Source organism: Artemia franciscana, chromosome 10 (genome assembly GCF_032884065.1).
Source record: "Artemia franciscana chromosome 10, ASM3288406v1, whole genome shotgun sequence".
In the NCBI taxonomy this organism is placed as follows: Eukaryota; Metazoa; Arthropoda; class Branchiopoda; order Anostraca; family Artemiidae; genus Artemia; species Artemia franciscana.
Genome location: NC_088872.1, coordinates 9,430,800 through 9,458,572, shown reverse-complemented (window position 1 = coordinate 9,458,572; position 27,773 = coordinate 9,430,800). Strand labels below are relative to the sequence as shown.

Sequence of the window (27,773 nt, the reverse complement as noted above, 5' to 3'; positions counted from 1 at the left end):
GGTGTTCTAATAGTTATAGCATACCTCTATTTTTCATGTTTAGTACTTATTAAGGTGGCTACAAGTTTGAGTTCAAGTTTCTTTAATTTTACACAAAAATCCCAACATCATACAAGCACTGTGGAGACAAAAAAAAAATCACACATGCAATGCTTCTCAAAAAAAATTTACTAAGAACAACTACGTACCCTATGAAACCATCAAAATATATTATAGCTTTATTTATATGACCTGTAAAAAAATGACCTATCTATCAAGTAATCTTATGAAAACCGGCCCAAAACTGACACACCATATGACTTTAATCGGAAACAGTCAAAGCTGAAATTATGGTTCAAAGCCCACATCAGCATACAACTGTTTCAAACAGTTCTTTGTTGCCAGTGTGCTGCCTAGAACTCCTGTACATCTCCATATCTTTGCGCTGTTAAAAATGTTTAAATTGAAGAAGTACTCCCCTGTGATTCCAAGTTCGATTCGCAAGGAAACAGATTCTGAATCGAATTATCCTGCTTCTCTAGTCAAGAAGAAGATGAATAAATTAAAGGAAAACCCCTAAAAATTCCCTAAAAGTCCATGGGAGAGGAAAAACCCCTAGAAAATCCCCGGATCCCTAAAAAATCTTGCCCCTAAAAGACTTAAAAAGTCCCTTTTTAGGGGGATATCCCATGGTGGAAATACTGCTGAATAGTCTCGACTGAATAGCCCGCGCTTGATGAAAAAGAAGAACAGGAAGCTTGAGCAAAATTATTGAAGAACTACAACACATCTAACGACCAGGAAATGTATTGCTTTATTAATCTCCTTTGTCTCAACTTCAAGCCAAAATAATTCCATTCTACTATAATTCTACTGAAAAGTGTCAAAGATCACTGTATCAAAAGAATATAGGCTACAGTTTTGTATAAAAATTAAATTAGGCCTATTGAATACCCTGTCAAATATTGATAGATGAGAGCGTGCCTCTTGAACCATGCCTCTTGGTCAGTGGTTTATGGGTTCAATCCCGCCTTTGACAAAAGAGTGATTCCTGAACAAGAAAATTAAGAACTAAATTGAATATACTTTGACACTTACTTTTTTGTACTCCATGTAAATAAAAGACCTATTTTCAAGGTTCAACTTATATTAAGCAAAGATTTAAGGTCAGTGCTCTCTAGAAAGAGAAGAAGACAAGGTAGGTACTCTAAAGTTCCCTACATGGGATATACCTTAGTCTATAGACCCATCCCTGAAAGGGTGAAATTCTAGTTTAGTGACTTCTTGCTATCTTGGAAAGAGGTTAGGTTAGGAAAATGAAACTTTCAGGGATGGGTCTACAGGCTTAAGTATGTCATGGGAAGGTAATTCAAAGTACCCACTTCCACTGTTTCTTTTTCTAGAGAGCCTTGAAATTCACCCACATGACAGGTCTATAGCCTACCCTGACAAAACAACATTTTAGCCTACCTTAATTTTCAGCTACTAATTGCTTTTTCTCTGCCTTTAGTTCTGAAAAGGCAATTCCTGATATTTGAGTAGAATTCTGAGCCATATCAATAGGCTTTTTTTTCAAAATTTAGGAAACATATTTGCATATCTTTAAAACCTTGTAAATTAGGATTGAGCAAAGTTGTGAAGTTATATTATGTTGCATTGAAGCAACGTTACTCCAAAAATTTGCACTAGTCAATAATCCTTACTAGTCTTGAAACTATTAGAATTTACAATGCAAATTCAAAAATTTCTTTAAATATCCTCTAGTCATGTGATGATAAGATGCAACAAAACAGGAAAGTCCTTGAATGGTCTTCATAAAATAAAAAGAATTATTCATAAACATAAACAAAACAAAACAGGAAAGTCCTTGAATGGTCTTCATAAAATAAAAAGAATTATTCATAAACCTCAATAATCCTTACTAGTCTTGAAACTATTAGAATCTACAGTGCAAATTCAAAAATTTCTTTAAATATCCTCTAGTCATGTGATGATAAGATACAACAAAACAGGAAAATCCTTGAATGGTCTTTATAAAATAAAAAAAATTATTCATAAACCTCAATAATCCTTACTAGTCTTGAAACTATTAGAATCTACAGTGCAAATTCAAAAATTTCTTTAAATATCCTCTAGTCAAGTGATGATAAGATGCAACAAAACAGGAAAGTCCTTGAATGGTCTTTGTAAAATAAAAAGAATTATTCATAAACCTCAGTAATCCTTACTAGTCTTAAAACCAGTAGAATTTACAATGCAAATTTAACTCTAAAAAACCCAAGAAGGCTTAGTTTACTGTAAATAACTAATTTTTCAGAATTCTTCAAATACTAGGAAATCTAGTCTGTTTGAAACAGTTTCTCAAAAATATGTTGCATAAACTATTACCTTAAATTGCACTTGCTAGCACTAGGCTAGGCTAGCAAATTAGGGGGGAGGGGGGTAACCATGCCCCTATAGCTTTTTCTGCTGCCTAGATTTTGAAAAAAATCTCTTTTTAGTCTTCATTGGAAAAGGTTCTTTTTGGTATTGTCATTGAAATGAATGGACTAACAACCAAAAGGGAAAATTTTGAGTGCTAATATAGTACTTTTTGTTGGTTTTATCAAGTTTACTTCATAGATAACAATTAGATATAAAAACTAGCTTTTAAACAACTCTTCATCGTGCTGCAATATCCTTTTAATAGCAATAACCAGTAGATGACTTATAGATATTGTTAAGAGGTGTGGCAGGGGAAATGTAAACCTCAGGATTATGGTTTCCAACCATGGAGATTATAATAATTCTGTTTTTATTCCTCCTAGCCTTTCCATTCTGGAAATGACTTGCAAGTTACACTTTCTGGATGCCATTTGACACTTTATGTTAGTGTTATCAAGCTGAATTGATTAAAAGTGATTAGATATAAAACTGTTAAAGTTGGCCCCAGTATCCAAGTTGAAAATCATGTCATTTTAGTTGAAATTTCAGGCTATAAAACTGGAGGCTATAAAAATAATTTTTCTACTATATTTTTGGCATTATATATGGTGCCAGATAAATACTGAAAAAAGTTACACTTTGTGGATGTCATTTAACACTTTATGTTAGTGTTTTGGCCCCAGTATCCCAGTTGAAAATCATGCCATTTTAGTTGACATTAGAGGCTATAAAACTGGAGGCTATAAAAATAATTTTTCTACTATATTTTTTGGTGTTATATATGTTGCCAGATAAATACTGAAAAAAAGCTACTTTAGGCACTTCCAGGTAAGCTAGGACGATGAAATTTGGCAGGCGTATCAGGGACCAGACCAGATTAAATTAGAAATTGTCGTTTCCCCAATTTGACCATCTGGGGAGAGTGGGGGGACAGTTAAATTGGAAAATTAGAAAATATGAGGTATTTTTAACTTACAAACTGGTGATCGGATCTTAATGAAATTTGATGTTTGGAAGGATATCGTGTCTCAGAGTTCTTATTTTAAATCCCAACCGGATCCGGTGACATTGGGGGGAGTTGAGGGGGAACCTAAAATCTTGGAAAATGCTTAGAGTTGAGGGATCAGGATGAAACTTGGTGGGAAAATAAGCACAAGTCCTAGATACATGATTGACATAACCAGAACAGATCCCCTCTCTTTGAAGGAGTTGGGGGGGGGGAGGGTTAATTCTAAAATATTAGAAAAAATGAGATATTTTTAACTTACAAAGGAGTGATCAGATCTTAATGAAATTTGATATTTGGAAGGATATCGTGTCTCAGTTTTCTTATTTTAAATCCCGAACGGATCCAGTGACATTGGGGGGAGTTGCGGGGGGGAACCTAAAATCTTGGAAAACGCTTAGAGTTGAGGGATTGGGATGAAACTTGGTGGGAAAAATAAGCACAAGTCCTAGATACGTGAGTGAAATAACCGGAACGGCCCCCCTCTCTTTGGGGGGGGGGGTTAATTCTGAAAAATTAGAAAAAATGAGGTGTTTTTAACTTACGAAGGAGTGATCAGATCTTAATCAAATTTCGTATTTAGAAGGACCTCGTAACTCAGATATCTGATTTTAAATCCCGACTGGATCCAGTGTCATTGGGGGAGGGGGGGGGGGGTAACCGGAAATCTTGGATGACGCTTAAAGCAGAGAGATCAGGATGAAACTTGGCGGGAAGAATAAGCCCAAGTCCAAGATACGTGACTGACATAACTGGACCAGATCCGCTCTCTTTGGGGGAGTTGGGGCGGGGGAATTCGGAAAATTTTTAAAAATGAGGTATTTGTAACTTATAAATGGGTGATCAGAACTTAGTGAAACTTGATATTTAGTAGGATCTTGTGCTTTAGAGCTCTTATTTTAAATTCCGACCAGATCCTGTGACATTGGGGGTAGAGGGAGGAACCGGAAATCTTGGAAAATGTGAAAATTGAGGTATCTTTATCTTATGAATGAGTGGTCGGACCTTAATGAAACTTGATATATAGAAAAGCTTATGTCTCAGATGCTCCATTTTGAATTCGAATCGGATCCGCCGACATAGGGCGTTGGAGGGGGGAAACAGAAATCTTGGAAAACGCTTAGATTGGAGAGATTGGGATGAAACTTGGTGGGAAGAATAAGCACAAGTCCTAGATACGTGATTGACATAACTGGACTGAATCCGCTCTCTTTGGGGGAGCTGGGGGTTGTTAATTGGAAAAATTAAAAGAATTGAGGTTTTTTAACTTAAGAACAGGTGACCAGATCTTGATGAAATTTGATATTTAGAAGGAACTCATGTCTCATAGCTCTTATTTTTAGGGGGTGGGGTTCAGTGCTTTTGTGAGTTTGGTGCTTCTGGACGTGCTAGGACGATGAAAATTGGTAGGCGTGTGAGGGAGCTGCACAAATTGACTTGATAAAGTCGTTTTCCCCAATTCGACCATCTGGGGGGCTGAAGGGAGAGGAAAATATTAGATAAATTGGGGTATCTTTAACTTACGAGTAGGTGATCAGATCTAAACGAATTTTGATATTTAGAAGGACCTCGCGACTCAGAGCTCTTATTTTAAATCCCTACCGTTATTAAGCCTCTGATTTTCCTTTTAAATCAATCTATTGATTCTTAAAATTGTGCTAGAGCTCACACCATGTGAGCTCTTGGCTCTTCCGACCTCGTCACAAGTGGCATATGAGCGCTTAGCTCTTGTTTCATCTATCTTTTTTATTTTTATCATTTTTGATTATCTATTTTTATCAAGATCATGTCCCACTGCTGGCATAAATTATGTTATTTTTTTGTAACTAATTGGCTATTAACACTATTGCCAATGCTTGGCATTTCCGTCTCAGTCATTAGACAACACAGGTCCAAATGAAAAAAATATATAAAAATAATCAAATCAATGAAGCCAAATGACGATCATCATAATAAAGAACGAACTGATAGAAAATTTAAAATAAAGACTATTTTACCCTTCTCTCCTTGAATAGATGGATGATGAAAATTGGGAAACTGATGCTGTTATGGTAGCAGCTGCCCCTGCACCTGCAGAGTTACCTGAAGTTAAACTTTTTGGTCGCTGGTCCTGTGAAGATGTCCAAGTCTCAGATATGTCTCTTCAGGTTTGTTGTTCATTTCATTTATTCCTTTTTTGCATCCATATGTAAAGTATATAGAGCACAATGCTTAAACAGAAAGTTCGTGTTCCTGCAATAACTAGAAATTTTGTTCAACATAACTCTTCTAAGAAAAAAAGATTTCATTTGTCCTCTAACTCAGCCCTCTCCTGCTTGCCAAACCTAGTAAGCTTTTTAAAACAAAACCAGCTGTATTTACAGAGGGAATAGTTGCATCAGTTATGGGATACCTCACGTAGGCAAATGCGTTACGCAAATAGTTATGTTCCCTCGTTTGTCAAGATTTTAATACTATAATCACTCGTTAATAATTATACATACTTATTTGTTTTAGTTCATTATTTTTATTCATTGTTGACTTTAAAGATTTTTTTCTTTAATTTTAACTTGAAGCTATTTATTTTTTGTACAGATTGTTGGATATTTTAGTGTCTTAGGTTTTAGTTTGACCCAGTTTGTGATATTTCGAGTCAATATATTAATTTGTATGGCGATCGGTATGGCTCTGATTTTTATATATCTAGCGCTTTATCTTATAGGATGAGAAGAACTACCACCACTGCTCGGCATGACCGTGTAAGGCGTTTGACAGTAAAATCATTTGAGTTTTGAGGTGTGTATATGAGTTTAAATTAACAAGCTCGTGCGGAAAGTTTAAATAACTCTTACTTCGTAACTACGATGGTTTGGGTAAGGAGGTAAAACGTGTGGATAGGGAGATGAAAGTCCACACAAGTTTGCAGTCTGGGGAGCCAGGGAAAGATTGGGTTGCAAGGTTAGGTGTATCATGTATGAATGTGAGTTAAAAAGGGGTGGGGGAGGGTTTGAGCTGGGTAAACGGTGCCCCTGTGGTATCAAAAGGAGCCTTGTGAGAGCTATACACCGAAAAGAAAGACAATTTGTAAGATTTTCACCCATAAATTTTCATTCTGGTTGTGGATGTTCCCTGCAAATGTCTCCACTCCCGGGGTAAAATTTTCGAGGTTTTCGTAATTATCCCACGAAGAATGATTTTTGGTTGGATGTCTGACCAAATTAGATCAAAGGAATATTGGCTAGTCAAAAGTTGCACGAGGTTTTCTTATGGATACTAACAGTATTTTAATATTAGTCTTAGTGCAGTCATAGCATCGACCACTAGAATAATCTTTACATACATGAAGATTAGTATATTTTTATGGAAGGACAGATGCAATAACTAAAAATGTAGACATTACATTATTCTGGAAATATTTACAATCACTTAAACTGCAATTGCTGTTTAAAAGTTTGAAACTCGCGCCTAATGAATAATCATTAGCATCTCTTCTAACAACACTGACTGTCATAATTAACTGTTATTTCTTTTTTCAGTAGATTTGTCTTAATCCAGATTAAGAATTAGGTCATAAGGATTAGTTTGCGTAATATTTTCAACTTGGTTTTTCAGTAAATAAAGTAAAACGAGAGGCCTGATTAGGAAGAAAGGATTCTTCAATGAGTCTTGGTTGTCTAAGCGAAGATTAGGACTGGTTTTTCGTTTAAAGAAGTTCACAAGGCTGCCCTTCCAAGGAATATCTAACTTTTTGTAAAGTCTCGTTTTTATTAGTTTTTGTTATAAATAAAAAGTCAGTTATTATATTGTAATATAAATGAAAAGTAGTAGGGAAAATCTCCAACATATAGCCTTGTGTGAGAATTAAAGAGAAATTGCTCCCATCTCCCCCATTTTTTTAAAGTCGACTGGCCTTGGTCCCCTTGTCCCCCCAACAAAGATTTTTCTGAAAGTTACAGTTGATCCCCAAGACTGAGTCAATAGGGTAGTATCATCAAAATTCTAATTTCGAGAGTGCTCATTAGAGAAAGCTTTATATTCTCAATATAAAGGGCAATATATAAAGATTAATAAGGATTAATAGGTTAATATTAATAAGGATTAATAAGGAAATAATAATTTATTAATAAAGGAATAATAATAATTAATAACTATTATAATAAGGAAATTATTAATAAGTGATTAGTGAAATTACTAATTTATTAATAAGGAAATAATATTAATAGATTAATAATTAATAATATTAATAGATCAATATTAATAAGGGCAATATATAAAGAGGGCAATATTAATTGCCCTCTTTTTTACAGACGAAAAGAAAATGTAAAGTGTGAAGCCCAAAACCGATCAACATGGAACTAGTCTTATCTTGCAAATGCTCTACTGATTGAGTTACTGCTGTTTGATAGATAGATACATGTTTATTTACAACGAGAATTAAACCATATAAACAAACAGCGCAAATGCATAATGGCATACTTAAGCGTGAGGTATATCACCAAAAAAAAAGAAAAAGAAATAACCGTCATTACTTCGGCTTAAACTAATGTGCACTTCTTATGGGAATCAAACTTCAACACTCACAACGGAAAATATTATGGGAGACTAACAAAATTATTTCTTAATAACTTCAGAAATTTATTTCTATCATTACAATTTCTCACAGCTATTGGGATTAAATTCCAAACTTTTGAACCAATATGACGCAAACTAAATCCCGATCGCACCTTTGGCATAGTTTCAAAAGAGAAATGAGAACTCTGAGATGTTGGGTAATTGTGGAATTGTGAATTTGTTGGGAATAATCTTGGGAAATTTAGTGAAAGTTACTGAGAAATGTATATATATATATATATATATATATATATATATATATATATATATATATATATATATATATATATATATATATATATATATATATATATATATATATATATATTTGTGTGTGTGTCATATCTTATATTTCCTAAATTTTTTTTAAACATGGGCAGATCCTTTTATGGAGTAGATGAATATGCTCATGAACTGTTTCGGCCTGGACATTTCAGTCCTTTATTAATTGGTCTGTTCTTTTTGAATTTGAAAAATGACTTATAATTATCAAATATTTCTAGCTTTTTCTGGTCCTTTGAATTGAATTCATTATTGTTTGAAATTAGTGAGAAAAATCTGCCTAAAAGATATCTTTTATTTATAGGATTATATTGCAGTTAAAGAGAAATACGCCAAATTTATTCCACATTCTGCTGGGCGCTATGCTGCCAAACGATTCAGGAAAGCTCAGTGTCCTATTGTTGAACGGGTCACCAACAGTCTCATGGTGACCCGCCTAAAATCTGCCTAAAAGATATCTTTTATTTATAGGATTATATTGCAGTTAAAGAGAAATACGCCAAATTTATTCCACATTCTGCTGGGCGCTATGCTGCCAAACGATTCAGGAAAGCTCAGTGTCCTATTGTTGAACGGGTCACCAACAGTCTCATGATGCATGGTCGCAACAATGGAAAGAAATTGATGGCTGTCAGAATTATGAAACATGCTATGGAAATCATCCATCTTCTTACCGGCGAGGTAATGTTGGACAATTATATAATGCTTATGTTGGACTTGGTCTGTTAATAAGAGCAGATTAAAATAAAAATTAACCCCTACTTATCGGCAGGATTGGTTTACCGGGAGGTAGGCATGAGTGAGCTCCAGCGTTATCAAGGCTTTGAAGTAAGCTTTACCATTTTTCGAACTAAAATGTACTTCAAGAAGACCATCTGAACAGTTGGTTGAAAGTTTGCCGTAAAAAGAAGAAAATTCTCGACAGGCCAAAATTGAACAGATATCCAAGCCAGAAAAGAGCATATAAAACCAAAATGCTCTGAATTATTTATATTGTACCAAAAAAATTTTCACATGAACTGCATTGTGCTTGAACTTCCAAATTGTACCAAAAGCGGTTCAATTATACCGCGTTGGCAACGCTGGTAAGCTCCGATAGTACAATTCGTCAGAATAAAATATTAAGCAATAGAATGTTTTATGAACAAATTTATTTACTGAAGACTTAAAATCTTAAGTCAAGATAAAAAAAAAAAAAAAACTCTTAGCCCTCTGACCGGGTATGCCGCAATTTGTGCTTGCAACAGCTACTGGTTTAATTCTACGCATCCCGCAATTTAGACATGCTTGCATTTATTTAGATTTATTTACATTACTATCACACTCACCGTTTAAGCGCTCTTCATGTGCTGACAATTTTATGCATCCCGGTTTCGAAATGCTCTCATTTTATATGGTTTTTTTTCTTTGTTATTCAAGAAATCGCCCGATCTATATTTTTTGTGCTGTTAGATTCATATTGTTCCTTAATGTTTTAATACATGTCTCAATATTTTTACTATTATTAGCATATAAAGCGGTGTGGTTTTATTGAATATTGGATTTGTGTTGCAATGTAATGGTAGGCCCTAATTAAGAAGTTATATGGAAGAAACTGTTAATGACAGGCCTATGTGCCCTACCAGGATGAAAATAGTCTGGATATAGGATACACTAGGCTTGGATAGTAGAAGTAAATTTGTATTTTCAAATAATTACTTTACCAATTATCGAAAAAGTCGTCAAAGCTAGATAAAATGTTATATAAATAAACTTTGATATATTTTTATTTAAAAATATTTACTTCACCATTTACAAAAAAAAGGTTTTTGTTAACCAAATTTGGAAAAATAAACACGCGGTCTGAGGTTTGAAGGGGCTGTCTCAAAATACACTAAAAGTGAAAAATGCATTCATGCAACCCTTGAAGATTGGAATTTTTTACGACCTAGAAATAAAAGCATGGGCTGGTCATGGCATGGAAAGTTTTCTTGGATAGTTGTAGAACCATGTGATGACCATTCCATACTTCCAATGTTGTCTTCATTGGGGGGGGGGGGGTAGTAAAAGTTGTCTTACGTTCTAGTACATTGGGTGGTACATTGGTTTGGTCCTGATGTTGAACTATCCATATGCTATGTCATTTGCATTATATAGACATAAATAAAATATTCTCTTCTAATTCTGATAAATAAAGTTTAATGTTTTTTTTTTACCGATACAGATTTTGCTTTTGAGAGAATTAATCCATTTGTTTCTCAGTACCAAACCCCTTATAAAAATCCTCCCAAAATATTTTAGTTTTTAATCTAATTTCGTTTGCCCATTTGAAAGCGTCTGTTATGTAAGGTTTTCCTATAATCTAAATTTTTCTTGTGTAAAGACTATTTGATAGATAGGAGTGAAACATTCTTTCTTGCAATTATTATTCACCAGCAGTAACTTCGTCTGGCTTTACCGTCTCTATTCTCCTGTCTATATCTCTCTCACTCTTGTCTCTGCTCTTCATCCTCTCTATTCTTTCTCTCTAAACTAATTGGCAATGGCCTAGTTTAGTGTTATATTAGCAAAGAAAACGTGTTTCGGAAAACTAAAATCTTAGATGTATCAAGATCAAGATGTATCGATATCTTGAAAATCAAGATTTATCAATAACACATATTTTCTTCATACTGAAGCTTTAAAACTGAATTTCAAGAAACTTGAAATATAATGAGTTAATATTTTAGTTTATCTTTGAGCAATTTAGTCTCTCATGTTTCTAAAATGGAAGAATAAAAATAGACAAGATTTTTTTTTGCCTAAATTATATATTGAAAATTCTCAACTAATGTACCAAATGAACACACGTTTCAAAAAGAATTCAGCACTTGTCAAAAGATAAAGGAAAAAACGCATCATATTGATTCAAAGTAAGCAACAATCTACAAAAACAGATTTAGGAGTCAGAAATGGAAAGCTTCTTTAGAATATTATACCAATTTCCACCGGTTCTATTTTTTACCTTTTTATTCTTTTTCTTGTATACACAAATAAGATAAAGAATCTATTTCCAGACATTTCCTTGATTATTCAAAGGTAGTAGTAGAGACGGGCGAATAAACCTTTCTAGCAACATCAGTTCGGTTGCCAGTTCCTGAAAATTTGTCTCGTACACCAAACACAGCTACTTTCTTTAAGATATTATAGAAAGTAATTCTGAAAAGAAATTTTGTATTCTAAGGGAAAAGGCAGTTGCACTTAAATATATATAAGTATATAGATTATTGAAGTGGCGTGGCAAATTCAGTGTATAGCGAGGGAAATTTTGTATAAATAAAAATTAAAAGTATGGTTACTTTGTCTATAGAATCCTCTTCAAGTTCTGGTGAACGCCATTATTAACTCGGGTCCTCGTGAAGATTCCACCCGCATTGGTCGTGCTGGCACAGTTCGTCGTCAAGCTGTCGACGTTTCTCCTCTTCGTCGAGTAAACCAGGTAAATGATGCTTTTTCACTTTGCTCGTTTTCTTTTTAATAACTCTCATTCTATCTTCTGTTTCTCTCTTCGAGAAGTCTTTTGGGCCCTATAATGCAGACAATTTCAAAAAAGGAAAAACCTTAAGTCAAAAGAGAGAAGTAGATTATACTATACAGATAGTGATCGTAAATTTTACTGATGGCCGCATAGCCTTTGTTTAGGTTATTGCTTTAATAAAGGTTTATTGAGTTCCTATATTGTAATAACAAAATTATTGATCATGCTAAACTTCTTTTAAAATTTTTCATATGGCTGTGCTCTGACTCTCTGGGTCGTATTCCAAGATTTGTCACCGCTTATTAAATTTTTCTGTCAGATTTGAACAGTTTGGACGGTTTTCAACGTGGTTTGCAACGCTGAGGGGTTATCCCTTCGCTATTTCTCAAGACCCTTTTCAAACATTTTTATAAAAAATGTGTTTTTCAATGAAAAATCCAAAAAAGGTGTTTCAAGATCTAGAGGGGAAAATCTAGCAAAGAAATCGATGGACATTTAGTCCCAATGACATTCATTCCCAAGTACCCAAGCGTAAGTGAATCAAATAACTACAATCAATCGCAGGATGTGATGTAACTGATTTTTTTTCTGGGGATAGGGTTTAGACCCTGAAAGGGTTGGAAACTAGTGTTCTAAACTGTGTATCTATTTTTCCTTTTCTAAGTAGAATATTATGATATCCGATTTCATATCAAATCATACAACCGTATGATAGCTAAACAACATCATCCACTCGTTCTATAAATGACGATTAAGTAATTTGCACTTTATTTCAGAGGAAATGGACAAATGCCTACGTTCACCATATATTTTGTGATTCTGTAATATCACATGGTATCTTTTAAACAAAAATACTAAAGCAATGAAAATATAGTCAACACATGAAAAATCTGTCACCGAATGTGAATGTTATCAAAAAGCACAAGGTACAAATTTTCAAAATCACGGACAAAAATTGGCCCAAAGCCAATAACGAATAATGCTGCGACCTTGAGTAAACCGTTGTCAGTTTTGAAACTTTCGGAGAAGAGCCAAAGTTTAAGCACAGTTCTTTCACTGATACAACCGTATGATAGCTAAACAACATCATCCACTCGTTCTATAAATGACGATTAAGTAATTTGCACTTTATTTCAGAGGAAATGGACAAATGCCTACGTTCACCATATATTTTGTGATTCTGTAATATCACTGAAATTTGCGATAATTATTTGGAGTGTGTAAAGTAAAGTTTTAATGATAAATTTGTTTTATGATTATTTATGGCTGTGTTATTGCAGGCTTCTGTGAGTTCATTATTTTATTTTATCATTAGTTTTAATGATAAATTTGTTTTATGATTATTTATGGGTGTGTTGTTGCAGGCTATTGCAGGCTTCTGTGAGTTCATTATTTTATTTTATCATTAGTTTTAATGATAAATTTGTTTTATGATTGTTTATGGCTGTGTTATTGCAGGCTTCTGTGAGTTCATTATTTTATTTTATCATTAGTTTTAATGATAAATTTGTTTTATGATTGTTTATGGCTGTGTTATTGCAGGCTTCTGTGAGTTCATTATTTTATTTTATCATTAGTTTTAATGATAAATTTGTTTTATGATTGTTTATGGCTGTGTTATTGCAGGCTTCTGTGAGTATTTTATCATTAGTTTTAATGATAAATTTGTTTTATGATTATTTATGGGTGTGTTGTTGCAGGCTATTGCAGGCTTCTGTGAGTTCATTATTTTATTTTATCATTAGTTTTAATGATAAATTTGTTTTATGATTGTTTATGGCTGTGTTATTGCAGGCTATCTGGCTTTTATGCACTGGTGCTCGCGAAGCTGCATTTAGGAATATCAAAACGATAGCCGAGTGCTTGGCTGACGAACTTATCAATGCTGCTAAGGTACAATTTTCTTTTGTTCAAATTTTATCCAAATGTTTGTTTTTATTATTCACACGTTTTTTTTAACGTTTCTATATTGTACATTATGGAACCGCGCATATTTCCATTTTTTATGACTGACCACGTTATCGGGTGACTCATGACGCCCAAGAAAAGCTTCTCTGTTTATTAAATTGTATTTTTGCCGGAAGTTTATTAAATGGTTAATATTTCTGTTTATCATGATTTAATATAATACTAATAAAGGTCTCAGAGTTCACACTCTTTTTCATCAAATGAACCTTCTGTGAATGGTGCGACGTAACCCGTTATTACAACAAAGATAAGAGGCCTTTCAGTCTGGTTAATATGTGATATATATTGAGAATGGTCTTTGGAGTCCTATGATATGTTTTTTTTTAAATTCTTAGCCCAATCGGCAGCAATCTGCTTTCTTTCGAAATCATGGCTCCATATGACACCACCTGGCCAAAATACGAAAATCAAGCAGGTATTTTCCGCTGGTATTATGGTCTGTTTAGGGTATGATTTTAACAGTAAGGTTGAATTTGTTTAGTTGAAAGGTTTGTGGTGCCAATTAGGATGCGTGTTTCGTTTCACTTATTTTACTATTTATTTAATCCTGTATTATTATTTACTGTATTCCCCCCCCCCCTTGGAAAAGGTTTTTTTTTTTACTTCTCCAGGTGGCGATTAATACTGATGTGTTTTTTGGTTTAATAAATATATATATCTCTAATTCCTTGTGTAAGGTTTTTCAGCTTTCTCTACGTAACTTCTTGTTTTACTCTTCCCTCAGTCGGTTTCTTATGCACAAATTGCTATCGGAGCCGAATTTTTTTTGCCAATTTTTGGAAATCCAGAGGTTCTTGCATATCAACAACGATCCTAAGCAACCTCCTAAAAACTATCCCTATTACGATCGATCGTATAAAAATCTCTTTTGGGGTAGTTGGGGGGGGGGGGTAATTCCGAAAAATTAGAAAAAAAATGAGGTATTTTTAACTTACGAACGGGTCATCTGATCTCAATGAAATTTGATATTTAAAAGGATATCGTTTCTCAGAGCTCTTATTTTAAATCTCGACCGGATCTGGTGACATTGGGCGGGGGAGTTGGGAAGGGGGAAACCTAAAACTTGGAAACGCTTAGAGTGGAGGGATTGGGATGAAACTTGGTGGGAAAAATAAGCACAAGTCCAAGATACATGATTGACATAACCGGAACGGATCCGCTCTCTTTGGGGTAGTTGGGGGGGGGGGGGGTTAATTCTGAAAAATTAGGTATTTTTAACTTACGAACGTGTGATCGGATCTCAATGAAATTTGATATTTAGAAGGATATCGTGTCTCAAAGCTCTTATTTTAAGCCCCGATAGGATCTGGTGACATTGGGGGGAGTTTGGTGTGGGGGAACCTAAAATCATGGAAAACGCTTAGATTGGAGGGATCGGGATGAAACTTGGTGGGAAAAATAAGCAGAAGTCTTTGATATGTTATTTACATGATTGGAACGGATCCGCTCTATTTGGGGGGGGGGGGATTTAATTCTGAAAAATTAGAAAAATGACGTATTTTTAACTTACGAAGGAGTGATCGGATCTTCATGAAACTTCATATTTAGAAGGACCTCGTGACTCAGATCTCTTATTTTAAATCTCAACCGGATCCAGCTTAATTGGGGGGGGGGGCAGTTGAGGGGAACCGGAAATCTTAGAAAATACTTAAAGCGGTGAGATCAGGATGAAACTGGATGGGAAGAATAAAAATCTGTTTAAGACACGTGACACTGACATAACCGGACCGGGTCTGCTCTCTTTGGTGGAGTTGGGGGGGGGTAATTTTGAAAATTGAGGTATTTGTAACTTACAAAAGGGTTACCAGATCTTAGTGAAATTTGATATTTAGAAGGATCTTGCGCTTTAAAGCTCTAATTTTAAATTCCGACCAGATCCTATGACATTGGGGGGAGTTGGAGGGGGAAACCGGAATTCTTGGAAAACGTGGATATACGAATAGGTGATCGGATCTTAATGAAATTTGATATTTAGAAGGAAATCATGTCTCAGAGCTCTTATTTCAAATCCCGACCAGATCTTTTGACATTGGGGGGAGTTGGAGGGGGAAATCTGGGAAAACACTTGGAGTGGAGGAATCGGGATGAAGCTTGGTGGATAGAATAATCAAATGTCCTTGATACGTGATTGACGGAACCCTACTGGATTCGCTCTCTTTGGGGGAGTTGGGGGAGGGGTTCAGTGATTTGGCGAGTTTGGTGCTTCTGGACGTGCTAGGACGATGAAAATTGGTAGGCGTGTCAGGGAGCTGCACAAATTGACTTGATAAAGTCGTTTTCCCAGATTCGATCATCTGGGGGGCTAAAGGGAGAGGAAAAAATAGAAAAAATTATGTATTTATAACATACGAGTGGGTGATCGGATCTTAATGAATTTTGATATTTAGAAGGACATCGTGACTCAGAGCTCTTATTTTAAATCCTGACCGGCATTAAGCCTCTTATTTTCCTTTTAAATCAATCTATTGGTTCATAGAATTTAGCTAGAGCTCATACCATATGATCTCTTGGCTCTTAGCTCTTCTTGCCTCGTCACAAATGCCATATAAGCTCTTGGCTCTTGTTTCTGAAATGGATTGATTTATAGCTGATGTCTTATTTAGTTACTTTTAAAACAATTTCTTTGCGCAAAAAATTCTATTATTTGGGTTATAAGGGTCTGGATGAGGCCAAATTCTAATTTTGTATCTAAATATACCGGAGATTCAAGAAGAAACGAAATGAATTTAAACTGAAAATGGGATAAACAAAAGATTTGGAAAAATATGATGTGGGATCATCACACTTCCTGGTAACTCATCTAATATACCTCCCTAATAAATAAGCTATGTATTTTAAGCTATAATTTGAAAATATAGTGTTGAATTTTAGAAATGAACTTTGATTAGTTTATACTTTTAGGTTGTTAATTCCTTCTGCAATACGTGTTAGCCCTACAAAACGTAAGAAATATCATAATATTTCCTCAGTTTACCTGCATCCTTTTCAAATTTAGACTTCATGTCTTCTGAAAAAAAAATTAGCTCTCTATTATAGAAACACGTAAGTCTGAAAATTTAGCGATTAGCCAATATAGATTTGAAAAAAAAGAAATTTAAGTAGAGTGAAGCGTGCTACTGAGTAGTAACAGTAGTAACTCTTGTAGTAACAGTAAGGGTCTAAGTAGTAACAACAGCCATATCGAAGCTGCTTTTGTGGTAGAACTGCCGCAAAGCAGTCAAAAATTGGCGAAAAGAAAAGTGGTCTGTTTAAGGTCGCAGATAACTTTGTTGCTAGTTTATCTGCATTACCCATCAGATCTATAAAGTATGTTAAAGTAAGTGTCATAACATTTCCTTCATCTTTTTAATTACTTCCATCTCTGAATGGCTAAGATCCATGTGAAGGGTTCCATTGCAACTCAACCCACTTAATTCAACCCCATTCAGTCAAACCCCGTGGTGAAATTCCCTATGAGCTAAAAGTGAAACTATTCTCTTAAAAACTCTACTTCAAAAGTCAGTCTGAATTTGGTTCGACAACTGTGCCGAGGTCCCAGCTGAAATACATATTGAAATTGAAAATATTGTTACTTTCTTTTTGCATTGGCTGTGAATTATCTTTTTTTTTTCGTTTGTCCTACTAGCCAATGTGGTCTCAGCAACTTTTTGCCATTGCCATCTGTAGATAACAATCCATTCTTTGTTTCTAAAGATATTTCTTTTTTTTATTCTCATTCTTTTTTTTATGTTCATTTTACCGCCTCAACTCAATCACATACCTAGTTAGCATATAGACTTAAAATTTAGTTTTACTCTTTTGAAAGGTCACTCTTGTCCTTTGTAGTTTTTCTTCTCATTCCATTACATTCAATAACTCGTTGCTGCAGCAACATTTTTGATTCGATGAATCGGTGAAATATTCTTCAATTAATTTTCTATGTATTTTAAATATGTGAAAAATAGAATTGCTTTGTAGAAAATTAACTGGCCATAGCCTAGTGAAACTAGATTTTTTTTTTATTTAGAATGTAATGGTCTATATAAAAACCTGGAATTTGGAATATTTTTCAACGATCACTGTTATAATGAAAAAAAGAAGAAAAATCGCTTTAGCTATGTTTTGATTTCAGTAAAAAAATGATACTCAACCTTCTAGATTTCAAGAAAGGGGTTGGAAGCCTCATTCTTGCAATTTCTGTTCCTTTTCTGTTTCTCTTGCTTATTCACCTAGTCCTTACGAACTTAAAGGTTACACAATATAAATTTGATCTGTTGAAGATCACAGCTAACTTTGTTTCTAATAATGTGGGGCGATAACTTGATCAGACGATATATCGATTTCGATGTTTCTAACCAGTTTTTTTTTTTCAGATTAACTCTCGGCTTTGCAAAAGTTCAATAAAATTGTTATGACATTTCTTTTTAACTTTGAGCAATATGATTTTTTTTTCAAATCAGACAATAAAACAAACCTCGAATACATAGATTAATATCAATAGATAATCTATATATAGTCCGTAGATAATCCAGATTTGACAATGCTCGGGCTCAGAATATAGGAAGATAGCCTACCGGCTACTTTTGGCAATTCAGAATCAGCAATATGTCGATATTTTCCCATGAGAGTTGGTTCTACCTGTCTGTGATTACATAAAAAAAAGTTTTTTTTTAATGAAAGTTTTTTTTTCTTCCAAATAACAAATACTATATGGAAACAATAGGCAAAATCCATAATGTAATAGCCCTTCCCCAAGGCACTATGCAGGGTCATGCCAATTTAGTCGAAACATTTCTTGATGAAAAATTGAATCGGCAAAAGAAAAGCAGGAACAATTGTGTATATTTCTATCAAATTCTCCCGGGTAAAAATTACCCCTTGTAAGTTCATACGTGGAAACTTCCCTTCCCATGGAAAATCCTCCCCTTAGAAAATTTCCCCAGAAAATTCTACCTTCCCGAAAAATATATGTTTACTTACAAATAAAAAAATATCATACGCAGACAACAGGCAAAATTAATAACTTACAGTCTTTCCCCCAGGTTGGGGGGGGGGGTCATGTCATCTCCTGTATAGTTATTTGATCTTTCAGACATGGTGAACAAAATAGATATCTCATAACTTTAATCCAACGACTTTAGGAAAAAAGGGCATGGGAGGGGGTTACTCCAGTATTTTTGGTCATTTTGAAGGGGAGTTAGAACGAAATAACGATCTCTCTCCCGATATTCTTGGAACTTCGGTTTGACATGATCAGCCTGCTGAAAAAAAATGCGTATCCATGATCTTCTGACGAAAAAGACAAAATTCCACGTTTTTATGGCACTTGGTATTTACCAAGTGGCATATGGCGATCGCAATTTCTGTCGGTCTGTCGGTCCCGCTTTTGCTAGTTTTAGCACTTCCAGATAAGCTAGGACGATGAAAGTTGGCAGCCGTATCAGGGACCCGCTAAATCCATATCTCTCTCTATTGTACTCTGGAGAAGACCGTCAATGGAAATGTACATTTTATGAAACGCAAACACAAGATTTGTGGCAATCATGACGGGTGTGATATAAACAAGGCCTATGAGGTATTCTATACAGCCAAGTCCTTTGGAAGTCCTCAGCAATGTTTGAAAGTCTACCTTCACTAAACATATTTCAAATTTCAAAATAAGCTATGCCAAGTTATAGATACAGGTATGTATGCTGTGTATCAGCATGCATGAGTCAATAGATTGAATAAATCGTTGTTCTTCTTCTCAGCCATTTCCAAAACAATTTTCTATGTTGGATCTTTTCTGCAGGACGTTCACCAGAAAGTCGAAGAAAATAGTCAAATAATTTCAAACATCGTTTTTGATATCGATATTTACGTTACAATATTGGATATTGATATTTGCTCCGATATATCGATATTGATTATCCCCCAACGCTAGTTGCTAATGTTTCTGCATTGCTCATCTCCTCTAAAAAAAAAATTAAAATAATTACGTTTATCACTATTAGAATAATTCAAGCATTGTAACTTTAAGATAGGAGAGTAAGTGATTACTTGATATTTCAGAGCGCTGCCTCAATGTTCTAAATAGTAACAACGGCCATATCGAAGCTGCTTGTGTGGTGAAACTGCCGCAAAGCAGTCAAAATTTTTCAAAAATAAAAGTGGTCTGTTTAAGGTCGCAGATAACTTTGTTTTTCTAGTTTTTCTGCATTACCCATCAGATGTGCAAAGCCTGTTAATGTTAGTGTCATGACATTGTCTGCACCCTTTTCATATTTAGCCCCTTTTCATTCAAAGAAATAAAAATGGCTAACTATTATAAAAATATAACTGTTAAAAAATATAAATAAAACTATTGGTATTTCGATCTGAAGTGTGCTACTTCAAAGGTCTTAGTGGTAACAACGGCCATATCGAAGCTGCTTATGTGGTGAAACTGCCGCTAAGCAGTCAAAAATTGGCAAAAAGAAAAGAGGTTTGTTTAAGGTCGCAGATAACTTTGTTCTTGTAGTTTTTCTGCATTACCCATCAGACGTACAAAGCCTGTTAATGTTAGTGTCATGAAATTGTCTGCACCCTTTTCATATTTAGCCCCTTTTCATTTGAAGAAATAAAAATGGATAACTATTATACAAATATAACTATTAAAAAATATAAATAAAACTTATTATTTTAATCTGAAGCGTGCTACTTCAAAGGTCTTAGTGGTAACAATAACCATATCAAAGCTGCTTATGTGGCGAAACTGTCGCAAAGCAGTCCAAAATTGGCAAAAATAAAAGTGGCCTGTTTAAGGTCGCATATAACTTTGTTTTTCTAGTTTTTCTGCATTACCCATCAGATGTGCAAAGCCTGTTAATGTTAGTGTCATGAAATTGTCTGCACCCTTTTCATATTTAGCCCCTTTTCATTCAAAGAAATAAAAATGGCTAACTATTATAAAAAAATAACTGTTAAAAAAATATAAATAAAACTATTGGTATTTCGATCTGAAGTGTGCTACTTCAAAGGTCTTAGTGGTAACAACGGCCATATCGAAGCTACTTATGTGGTGAAACTGCCGCTAAGCAGTCTAAAATTGGCAAAAAGAAAAGAGGTTTGTTTAAGGTCGCAGATAACTTTGTTTTTCTAGTTTTTCTGCATTACCCATCAGATGTGCAAAGCCTGTTAATGTTAGTGTCATGACATTGTCTGCACCCTTTTCATATTTAGCCCCTTTTCATTCAAAGAAATAAAAATGGCCAACTATTATAAAAAAATAACTGTTAAAAAAATATAAATAAAACTATTGGTATTTCGATCTGAAGTGTGCTACTTCAAAAATCTTAGTGGTAACAACAGCCATATCGAAGCTGCTTATGTGGTGAAACTGCCGCTAAGCAGTCAAAAATTGGCAAAAAGAAAAGAGGTTGTTTAAGGTCGCAGATAACTTTGTTCTTGTAGTTTTTCTGCATTACCCATCAGACGTACGAAGCCTGTTAATGTTAGTGTCATGAAATTGTCTGCACCCTTTTCATATTTAGTCCCTTTTCATTTAAAGAAATAAAAATGGCTAACTATTATACAAATATAACTATTAAAAAATATAAATAAAACTTATTATTTTGATCTGAAGCGTGCTACTTAAAAGGTCTTAGTGGTAACAATAACCATATCAAAGCTGCTTATTTGGCGAAACTGTCGCAAAGCAGTCCAAAATTGGCAAAAATAAAAGTGGTCTGTTTAAGGTCGCATATAACTTTGTTTTTCTAGTTTTTCTGCATTACCCATCAGATGTGCAAAGCCTGTTAATGTTAGTGTCATGAAATTGTCTGCACCCTTTTCATATTTAGCCCTTTTTCATTCAAAGAAATAAAAATGGCTAACTATTATACAAATATAACTATTAAAAAATATAAATAAAACTTATTATTTTGATCTGAAGCGTGCTACTTCAAAGGTCTTAGTGGTAACAATGACCATATCAAAGCTGCTTATGTGGCGAAACTATCGCAAAGCAGTCAAAAATTGGCAAAAATAAAAGTGGTCTGTTTAAGGTCGCATATAACTTTGTTTTTCTAGTTTTGTGCATTACCCATCAGATGTGCAAAGCCTGTTGATGTTGGTGTCATAATTGTCTGCATCCTTTTCATATTTAGCCCTTTTCCATTCAAAGAAATAAAAATAGCTAACTATTATAAAAATATAACTGTTAGAAAATATAAATAAAACTTGGTATTTCGATCTGAAGCGTGCTACTTCAAAGGTCTTGGTGGTAACAACGGCCATATCGAAGCTGCTTATGTGGTGAAACTGCCGCTAAGCAGTCAAAAATTGGCAAAAAGAAAAGGGGTTTGTTTAAGGTCGCAGATAACTTTGTTCTTGTAGTTTTTCTGCATTACCCATCAGACGTACAAAGCCTGTTAATGTTAGTGTCATGAAATTGTCTGCACCCTTTTCATATTTAGTCCCTTTTCATTCAAAGAAATAAAAATGGCTAACTATTATACAAATATAACTATTAAAAAATATAAATAAAACTTATTATTTTGATCTGAAGCGTGCTACTTCAAAGGTCTTAGTGGTAACAATAACCATATCAAAGCTGCTTATTTGGCGAAACTGTCGCAAAGCAGTCCAAAATTGGCAAAAATAAAAGTGGTCTGTTTAAGGTCGCATATAACTTTGTTTTTCTAGTTTTTCTGCATTACCCATCAGACGTACAAAGCCTGTTAATGTTAGTGTCATGAAATTGTCTGCACCCTTTTCATATTTAGTCCCTTTTCATTTAAAGAAATAAAAATGGCTAACTATTAGACAAATATAATTATTAAAAAATATAAATAAAACTTATTATTTTGATCTGAAGCGTGCTACTTCAAAGGTCTTAGTGGTAACAATAACCATATCAAAGCTGCTTATTTGGCGAAACTGTCGCAAAGCAGTCCAAAATTGGCAAAAATAAAAGTGGTCTGTTTAAGGTCGCATATAACTTTGTTTTTCTAGTTTTTCTGCATTACCCATCAGACGTACAAAGCCTGTTAATGTTAGTGTCATGAAATTGTCTGCACCCTTTTCATATTTAGTCCCTTTTCATTTAAAGAAATAAAAATGGCTAACTATTAGACAAATATAATTATTAAAAAATATAAATAAAACTTATTATTTTGATCTGAAGCGTGCTACTTCAAAGGTCTTAGTGGTAACAATAACCATATCAAAGCTGCTTATTTGGCGAAACTGTCGCAAAGCAGTCCAAAATTGGCAAAAATAAAAGTGGTCTGTTTAAGGTCGCATATAACTTTGTTTTTCTAGTTTTTCTGCATTACCCATCAGATGTGCAAAGCCTGTTAATGTTAGTGTTATGAAATTGTCTGCACCCTTTTCATATTTAGTCCCTTTTCATTTAAAGAAATAAAAATGGCTAACTATTATACAAATATAACTATTAAAAAATATAAATAAAACTTATTATTTTGATCTGAAGCGTGCTACTTCAAAGGTCTTAGTGGTAACAATAACCATATCAAAGCTGCTTATTTGGCGAAACTGTCGCAAAGCAGTCCAAAATTGGCAAAAATAAAAGTGGTCTGTTTAAGGTCGCATATAACTTTGTTTTTCTAGTTTTTCTGCATTACCCATCAGATGTGCAAAGCCTGTTAATGTTAGTGTCATGAAATTGTCTGCACCCTTTTCATATTTAGCCCTTTTTCATTCAAAGAAATAAAAATGGCTAACTATTATACAAATATAACTATTAAAAAATATAAATAAAACTTATTATTTTGATCTGAAGCGTGCTACTTCAAAGGTCTTAGTGGTAACAATGACCATATCAAAGCTGCTTATGTGGCGAAACTATCGCAAAGCAGTCAAAAATTGGCAAAAATAAAAGTGGTCTGTTTAAGGTCGCATATAACTTTGTTTTTCTAGTTTTGTGCATTACCCATCAGATGTGCAAAGCCTGTTGATGTTGGTGTCATAATTGTCTGCATCCTTTTCATATTTAGCCCTTTTCCATTCAAAGAAATAAAAATAGCTAACTATTATAAAAATATAACTGTTAGAAAATATAAATAAAACTATTGGTATTTCGATCTGAAGCGTGCTACTTCAAAGGTCTTGGTGGTAACAACGGCCATATCGAAGCTGCTTATGTGGTGAAACTGCCGCTAAGCAGTCAAAAATTGGCAAAAAGAAAAGAGGTTTGTTTAAGGTCGCAGATAACTTTGTTCTTGTAGTTTTTCTGCATTACCCATCAGACGTACAAAGCCTGTTAATGTTAGTGTCATGAAATTGTCTGCACCCTTTTCATATTTAGTCCCTTTTCATTCAAAGAAATAAAAATGGCTAACTATTATACAAATATAACTATTAAAAAATATAAATAAAACTTATTATTTTGATCTGAAGCGTGCTACTTCAAGGGTCTTAGTGGTAACAATGGCCATATCAAAGCTGTTTATGTGGTGAAACTGTCGCAAAGCAGTCAAAAATTGACCAAAAGAAAAATTATCTGTTTAAGGTCGCATTTAACTTTGTTTTTCTAGTTTTTCTGCATTACCCATCAGATTTACAAAGTCTGTTAATGTTAGTGTCATAGAATTGGCTGCATCTTTTCCAAATTTACACTTCTTTCTTCTGAAGAAATGAAAATAGCTAACTACTATAAAAATATTGCAACTTTAAATAATTTAGAGATTATTCAAAATAAATGTTTATACAGGAATTTTACTAGTAGTATTTCGTTGTGAAGCGTGCTACTTCAAGAGTCTGAGTAGGAACCACGGTCATATCGAAGCTGCTTTTGTGGTGAAACTGCCGCAAAGCAGTCAAAAACTGGCCAATAGAAAAATGGTCTGATTAAGGTCGCAGATAATTTTGTTTTTCTAGTTTTTCTGCATTACCCATCAGATGGACATATCCTGTTAACGATAGTGTCTTAAAATTGCCTATATCATTTTCAAACTTACACTTCTTTCATCCGAAGAAATAAAAATGGCTAACTATTATAAAAATATTGCTACCTTAAATAATCTAGAAATTGTTCGATATAAATTCGATTAGACAGCAATTTAACTATTAGTATTTCGTTGTGAAGCGTGCTACTTCAAGGGTTTGAGTAGTAACCACGGTCATGTCGAAGCTGCTTTTGTGGTCAAACTGCCGCAAAGTTGTCAAACTGAAAACGGTCTGTTTCCAAAAGAAAAATGGTCTTTTTAAGGTCGCAGATAACTTTGTTGCTAGGTTTTCTTCATTACCTATCAGTTCTACAACTCGTATTCAAGCACTCCTATCGAACAGTAATAGCGGCTTTATCATCCTTTTGTGGTGAAACTGCTGCAAAACAGTAAAAAACTATCCGAAAGAAGATTCACCCGTTTGAAGTCGCATATAACCTGTTTTATAAATTGACCTGTTTGATGTCACATGTTCTTAGGCTTTCTTCATTACCCATCAGGTTTACAAAAGTTTTATTCTCTTTATCACTAAAGCACCGCTGGACTTACTACTACTGCTACTATTACTAATGTAACTGCAGCACCATGCTACCTGAGACCAGCACAACTCCTGACGATCCTCTTCCTCCAGTCCAAAAGTCCAATACTGGAATTAACCATCAAATTATCAATTCAGCTTCTTTTCATATCCTCCACCGAATCCATACATTCATAACCTAGTCCACCCTGCTTAGCCTATTTAAAATGTCCAATTTTCTTCACCAATTCGTGTCCTTACTGGAGGATACAAGTGAAGAATATTTCCGTTTGTCACCGAAAACCTCAACAAAGACGGTTCCCAAGATGTAAGAGATGTGCATATCGATGGACTGAATACGCATTGTGTCTGCCGACCTACCTTGCCCTCCTCCCCCGGACAAAATATAATGTTTATTTGACACCTCTTCCCCTTCCAATGGTTACTCGAAGTTTTAATTAGATCTTTTGAGCCATTTATTGTAAATTTACTAATCGAAAATTACTAAATCAGAATCCATGCCTTTAAAAAAACAGCATTCTAAGCTTGACTGAGAGAAATAGAATTGTCACAGGAAACACAGTGGTTCCGCAAAACATACTTGAAGAACCAGTAGTGTACACATAAAAAATACTGTCTGATTCTTTAACAAAGTTGTCCGGTGATTAATGTATGTTTTCGATTGATTTATTTGTAGCTCTTCTTGTGCATAAATTTGACTTAATTTTACTTCAAAATTAACTAAATTCAAAGGTTTTTCTGTAGATTTTAACATTTTAGAATCCCTTCACTTTTTGAATCCATTTCTTCTTTTTTAATATTCAACAAGTTAAGTAACAAAGTATTGCTCTTGCTGTGCTCTGTGTATTTACCTTGTACCTAGTCTTGCTTCAAATTCATCACTTTTTTTCAGGGATCGTCCAACTCCTATGCCATTAAGAAAAAGGATGAACTTGAACGTGTAGCCAAGAGCAACAGATAAAACTTCAAGTTGTCACTTTTTTTTCTGCTTTTCAATAAAAGATGAAAGTAGAGTCTAAGAGTGCTTATTTAGTATAGAAAGAGGTCAGTTGTTTTCTTTATGTTATGGTCTCGCTCAAAGGGGTTCGCCGGATTTTAATTTGCCACTAGCCCGCCAAATGAATGTGATAAACCAATTTTTTTTTCTCAGAAGGCGAAAATTAATTCCTAGATCCTTGTTAAAGACATTTGTTTTACAAAGTTATGGTGACGACAGAACTAGATGCAGTAAATGTAGTCTACACTACCACTACAAGTAATAATTCATTGCATCATCAACTGCCCCCGAGGCAAGCACAGATTCTCAAACTGCTTTTCTGCCCCAATCTATTGAAAGGGTCTCTACACCCTTCCGAGATGTTCAGTTTCCTTTAAATCCTTTCTTGCGATTTTTTCCTAGCCTGTTCGACCCACTTGTTTGGCCCTGGATGGATGGCCAAAAATGAACAACCTTTGGCAATCCGCCATGCTTCCTCTCCAAAATATTTCCTAGCCGCATTCTTTCGCTCGTCAAAGCCCAACAAAGCGGGATAAAACAATATGAAGCTTACTGTTTGAAATACGGTCAGTCAAATAGCTACTCAAAACAGTCGGCAGACGATCGTATATGGAAATATTACAAATATTCTTCTGAAAACAAGTGTATAGAAAAAAGAGAAGATTAACTATCTACGCAATAACTAATATAACTGGACTCCTACCAGTCCATGCTATGAACCTTTAAAAGGTCAGAAGCTTTAAAGATCTAGGTGATCAGTTATTTCACAAGAAGGGAACAACCCTCAGGAGCTTGTCGTGTTTAGGGAAAACCTTTGGATGCTATTTGGAAATAGCCCTTTCCAATCGCATGACGTATTGTGCACTGCCAGGTTTCGAGCCCAGCCAATAAACTCTTGATCCTCTTTTGTTGACAGGTTATCTGCTGTGATGGGCACATGTCTGAAATCTTTTGAAACAGGGCAATAGGTTTACTGTAAGGTGTATTCTTGGCCGTTCTGGTTGTTGTTCGCTCCATTTTCGGATTCCGATATTCTTCGAGTTCAATTCTTCATAAGAGAAAATGCTTTGTGTACCCCTAGAGTTTTGGACCTCTTTTGGATGGCAACACCCAGCTTTCGATTTCTTACTCGATATTATACTCTATGTTTGCTATGCCTTATTTCCCTTCCACTGACAGACTTAGCTGGGGTCGTTTAACAATTGGCAGCAACTTCGCCATTATAGCAGGAAATGCAATTGAATTTCCTTTTTTTGGTGACAGAGTGGGTGATTTCATGTATAGATGTGGAGGAGCACACTAATAGTCATTGAGAAAGATTCCAAAGTAAGGTACCATGGGTCATGGGTCTTAATATGGTAGTCTCAAGCAATTCTTTTCGGAGAATTCATAAATTTCCGTTGATACTTTCAAATCAAGATTGAGTTTGCAGAAAGTATAGTAGAATCGGGAGAATGATCCTTTACATTTTTTAGGTTATTCTTTATTTTGGTCCTTAAATTTCCGATTTATTTTTCAATTTATAGCTTTCTCCCTTAGTAGGATTTTTCCCTACTATTTCTTTAAATAAAAAAATGGAAGTGAAA

General features: G+C 34.5%; 1 protein-coding gene, 1 long non-coding RNA gene and 6 other non-coding genes across 8 annotated transcripts in view; 7 read left to right on the top strand and 1 right to left on the bottom strand.

Annotated features, from left to right (window-relative positions):
- LOC136031757 (uncharacterized) overlaps positions 1-27,773 on the bottom strand; it is a 216,168-nt gene that overhangs the window by 135,894 nt on the left and 52,501 nt on the right. The window lies entirely within an intron of this gene.
- Positions 655-26,209, top strand: LOC136031752 (small ribosomal subunit protein uS7). The gene is made up of 6 exons (XM_065711480.1): positions 655-785; positions 5,425-5,556; positions 8,753-8,962; positions 11,610-11,738; positions 13,572-13,670; positions 26,083-26,209. Exons 2-6 carry the CDS (start codon positions 5,425-5,427, stop codon positions 26,149-26,151), a joined length of 639 nt encoding a protein of 212 aa, XP_065567552.1. The 5' UTR covers positions 655-785; the 3' UTR covers positions 26,152-26,209.
- Positions 16,915-17,052, top strand: LOC136032535 (small nucleolar RNA SNORA16B/SNORA16A family). The gene has a single exon (XR_010618747.1). It is a non-coding gene; the product is annotated as a small nucleolar RNA SNORA16B/SNORA16A family (small nucleolar RNA).
- On the top strand, positions 20,115-20,254 carry LOC136032534 (small nucleolar RNA SNORA16B/SNORA16A family). Its single transcript, XR_010618746.1, has one exon. It is a non-coding gene; the product is annotated as a small nucleolar RNA SNORA16B/SNORA16A family (small nucleolar RNA).
- On the top strand, positions 21,971-22,110 carry LOC136032532 (small nucleolar RNA SNORA16B/SNORA16A family). Its single transcript, XR_010618744.1, has one exon. It is a non-coding gene; the product is annotated as a small nucleolar RNA SNORA16B/SNORA16A family (small nucleolar RNA).
- Positions 23,824-23,963, top strand: LOC136032533 (small nucleolar RNA SNORA16B/SNORA16A family). The gene has a single exon (XR_010618745.1). It is a non-coding gene; the product is annotated as a small nucleolar RNA SNORA16B/SNORA16A family (small nucleolar RNA).
- Positions 24,133-24,272, top strand: LOC136032531 (small nucleolar RNA SNORA16B/SNORA16A family). The gene has a single exon (XR_010618743.1). It is a non-coding gene; the product is annotated as a small nucleolar RNA SNORA16B/SNORA16A family (small nucleolar RNA).
- On the top strand, positions 24,476-24,615 carry LOC136032530 (small nucleolar RNA SNORA16B/SNORA16A family). The gene has a single exon (XR_010618741.1). It is a non-coding gene; the product is annotated as a small nucleolar RNA SNORA16B/SNORA16A family (small nucleolar RNA).

Coding starts and splice junctions, on each gene's coding strand:
- LOC136031752 (XM_065711480.1), top strand. CDS start 5,425: ATGGATGATGAAAATTGGGAAACTGATGCTGTTATGGTAGCAGCTGCC. Junction 8,963..11,609: donor TCCATCTTCTTACCGGCGAG/GTAATGTTGGAC, acceptor CTTTGTCTATAG/AATCCTCTTCAAGTTCTGGT. Junction 13,671..26,082: donor AACTTATCAATGCTGCTAAG/GTACAATTTTCT, acceptor ACTTTTTTTCAG/GGATCGTCCAACTCCTATGC.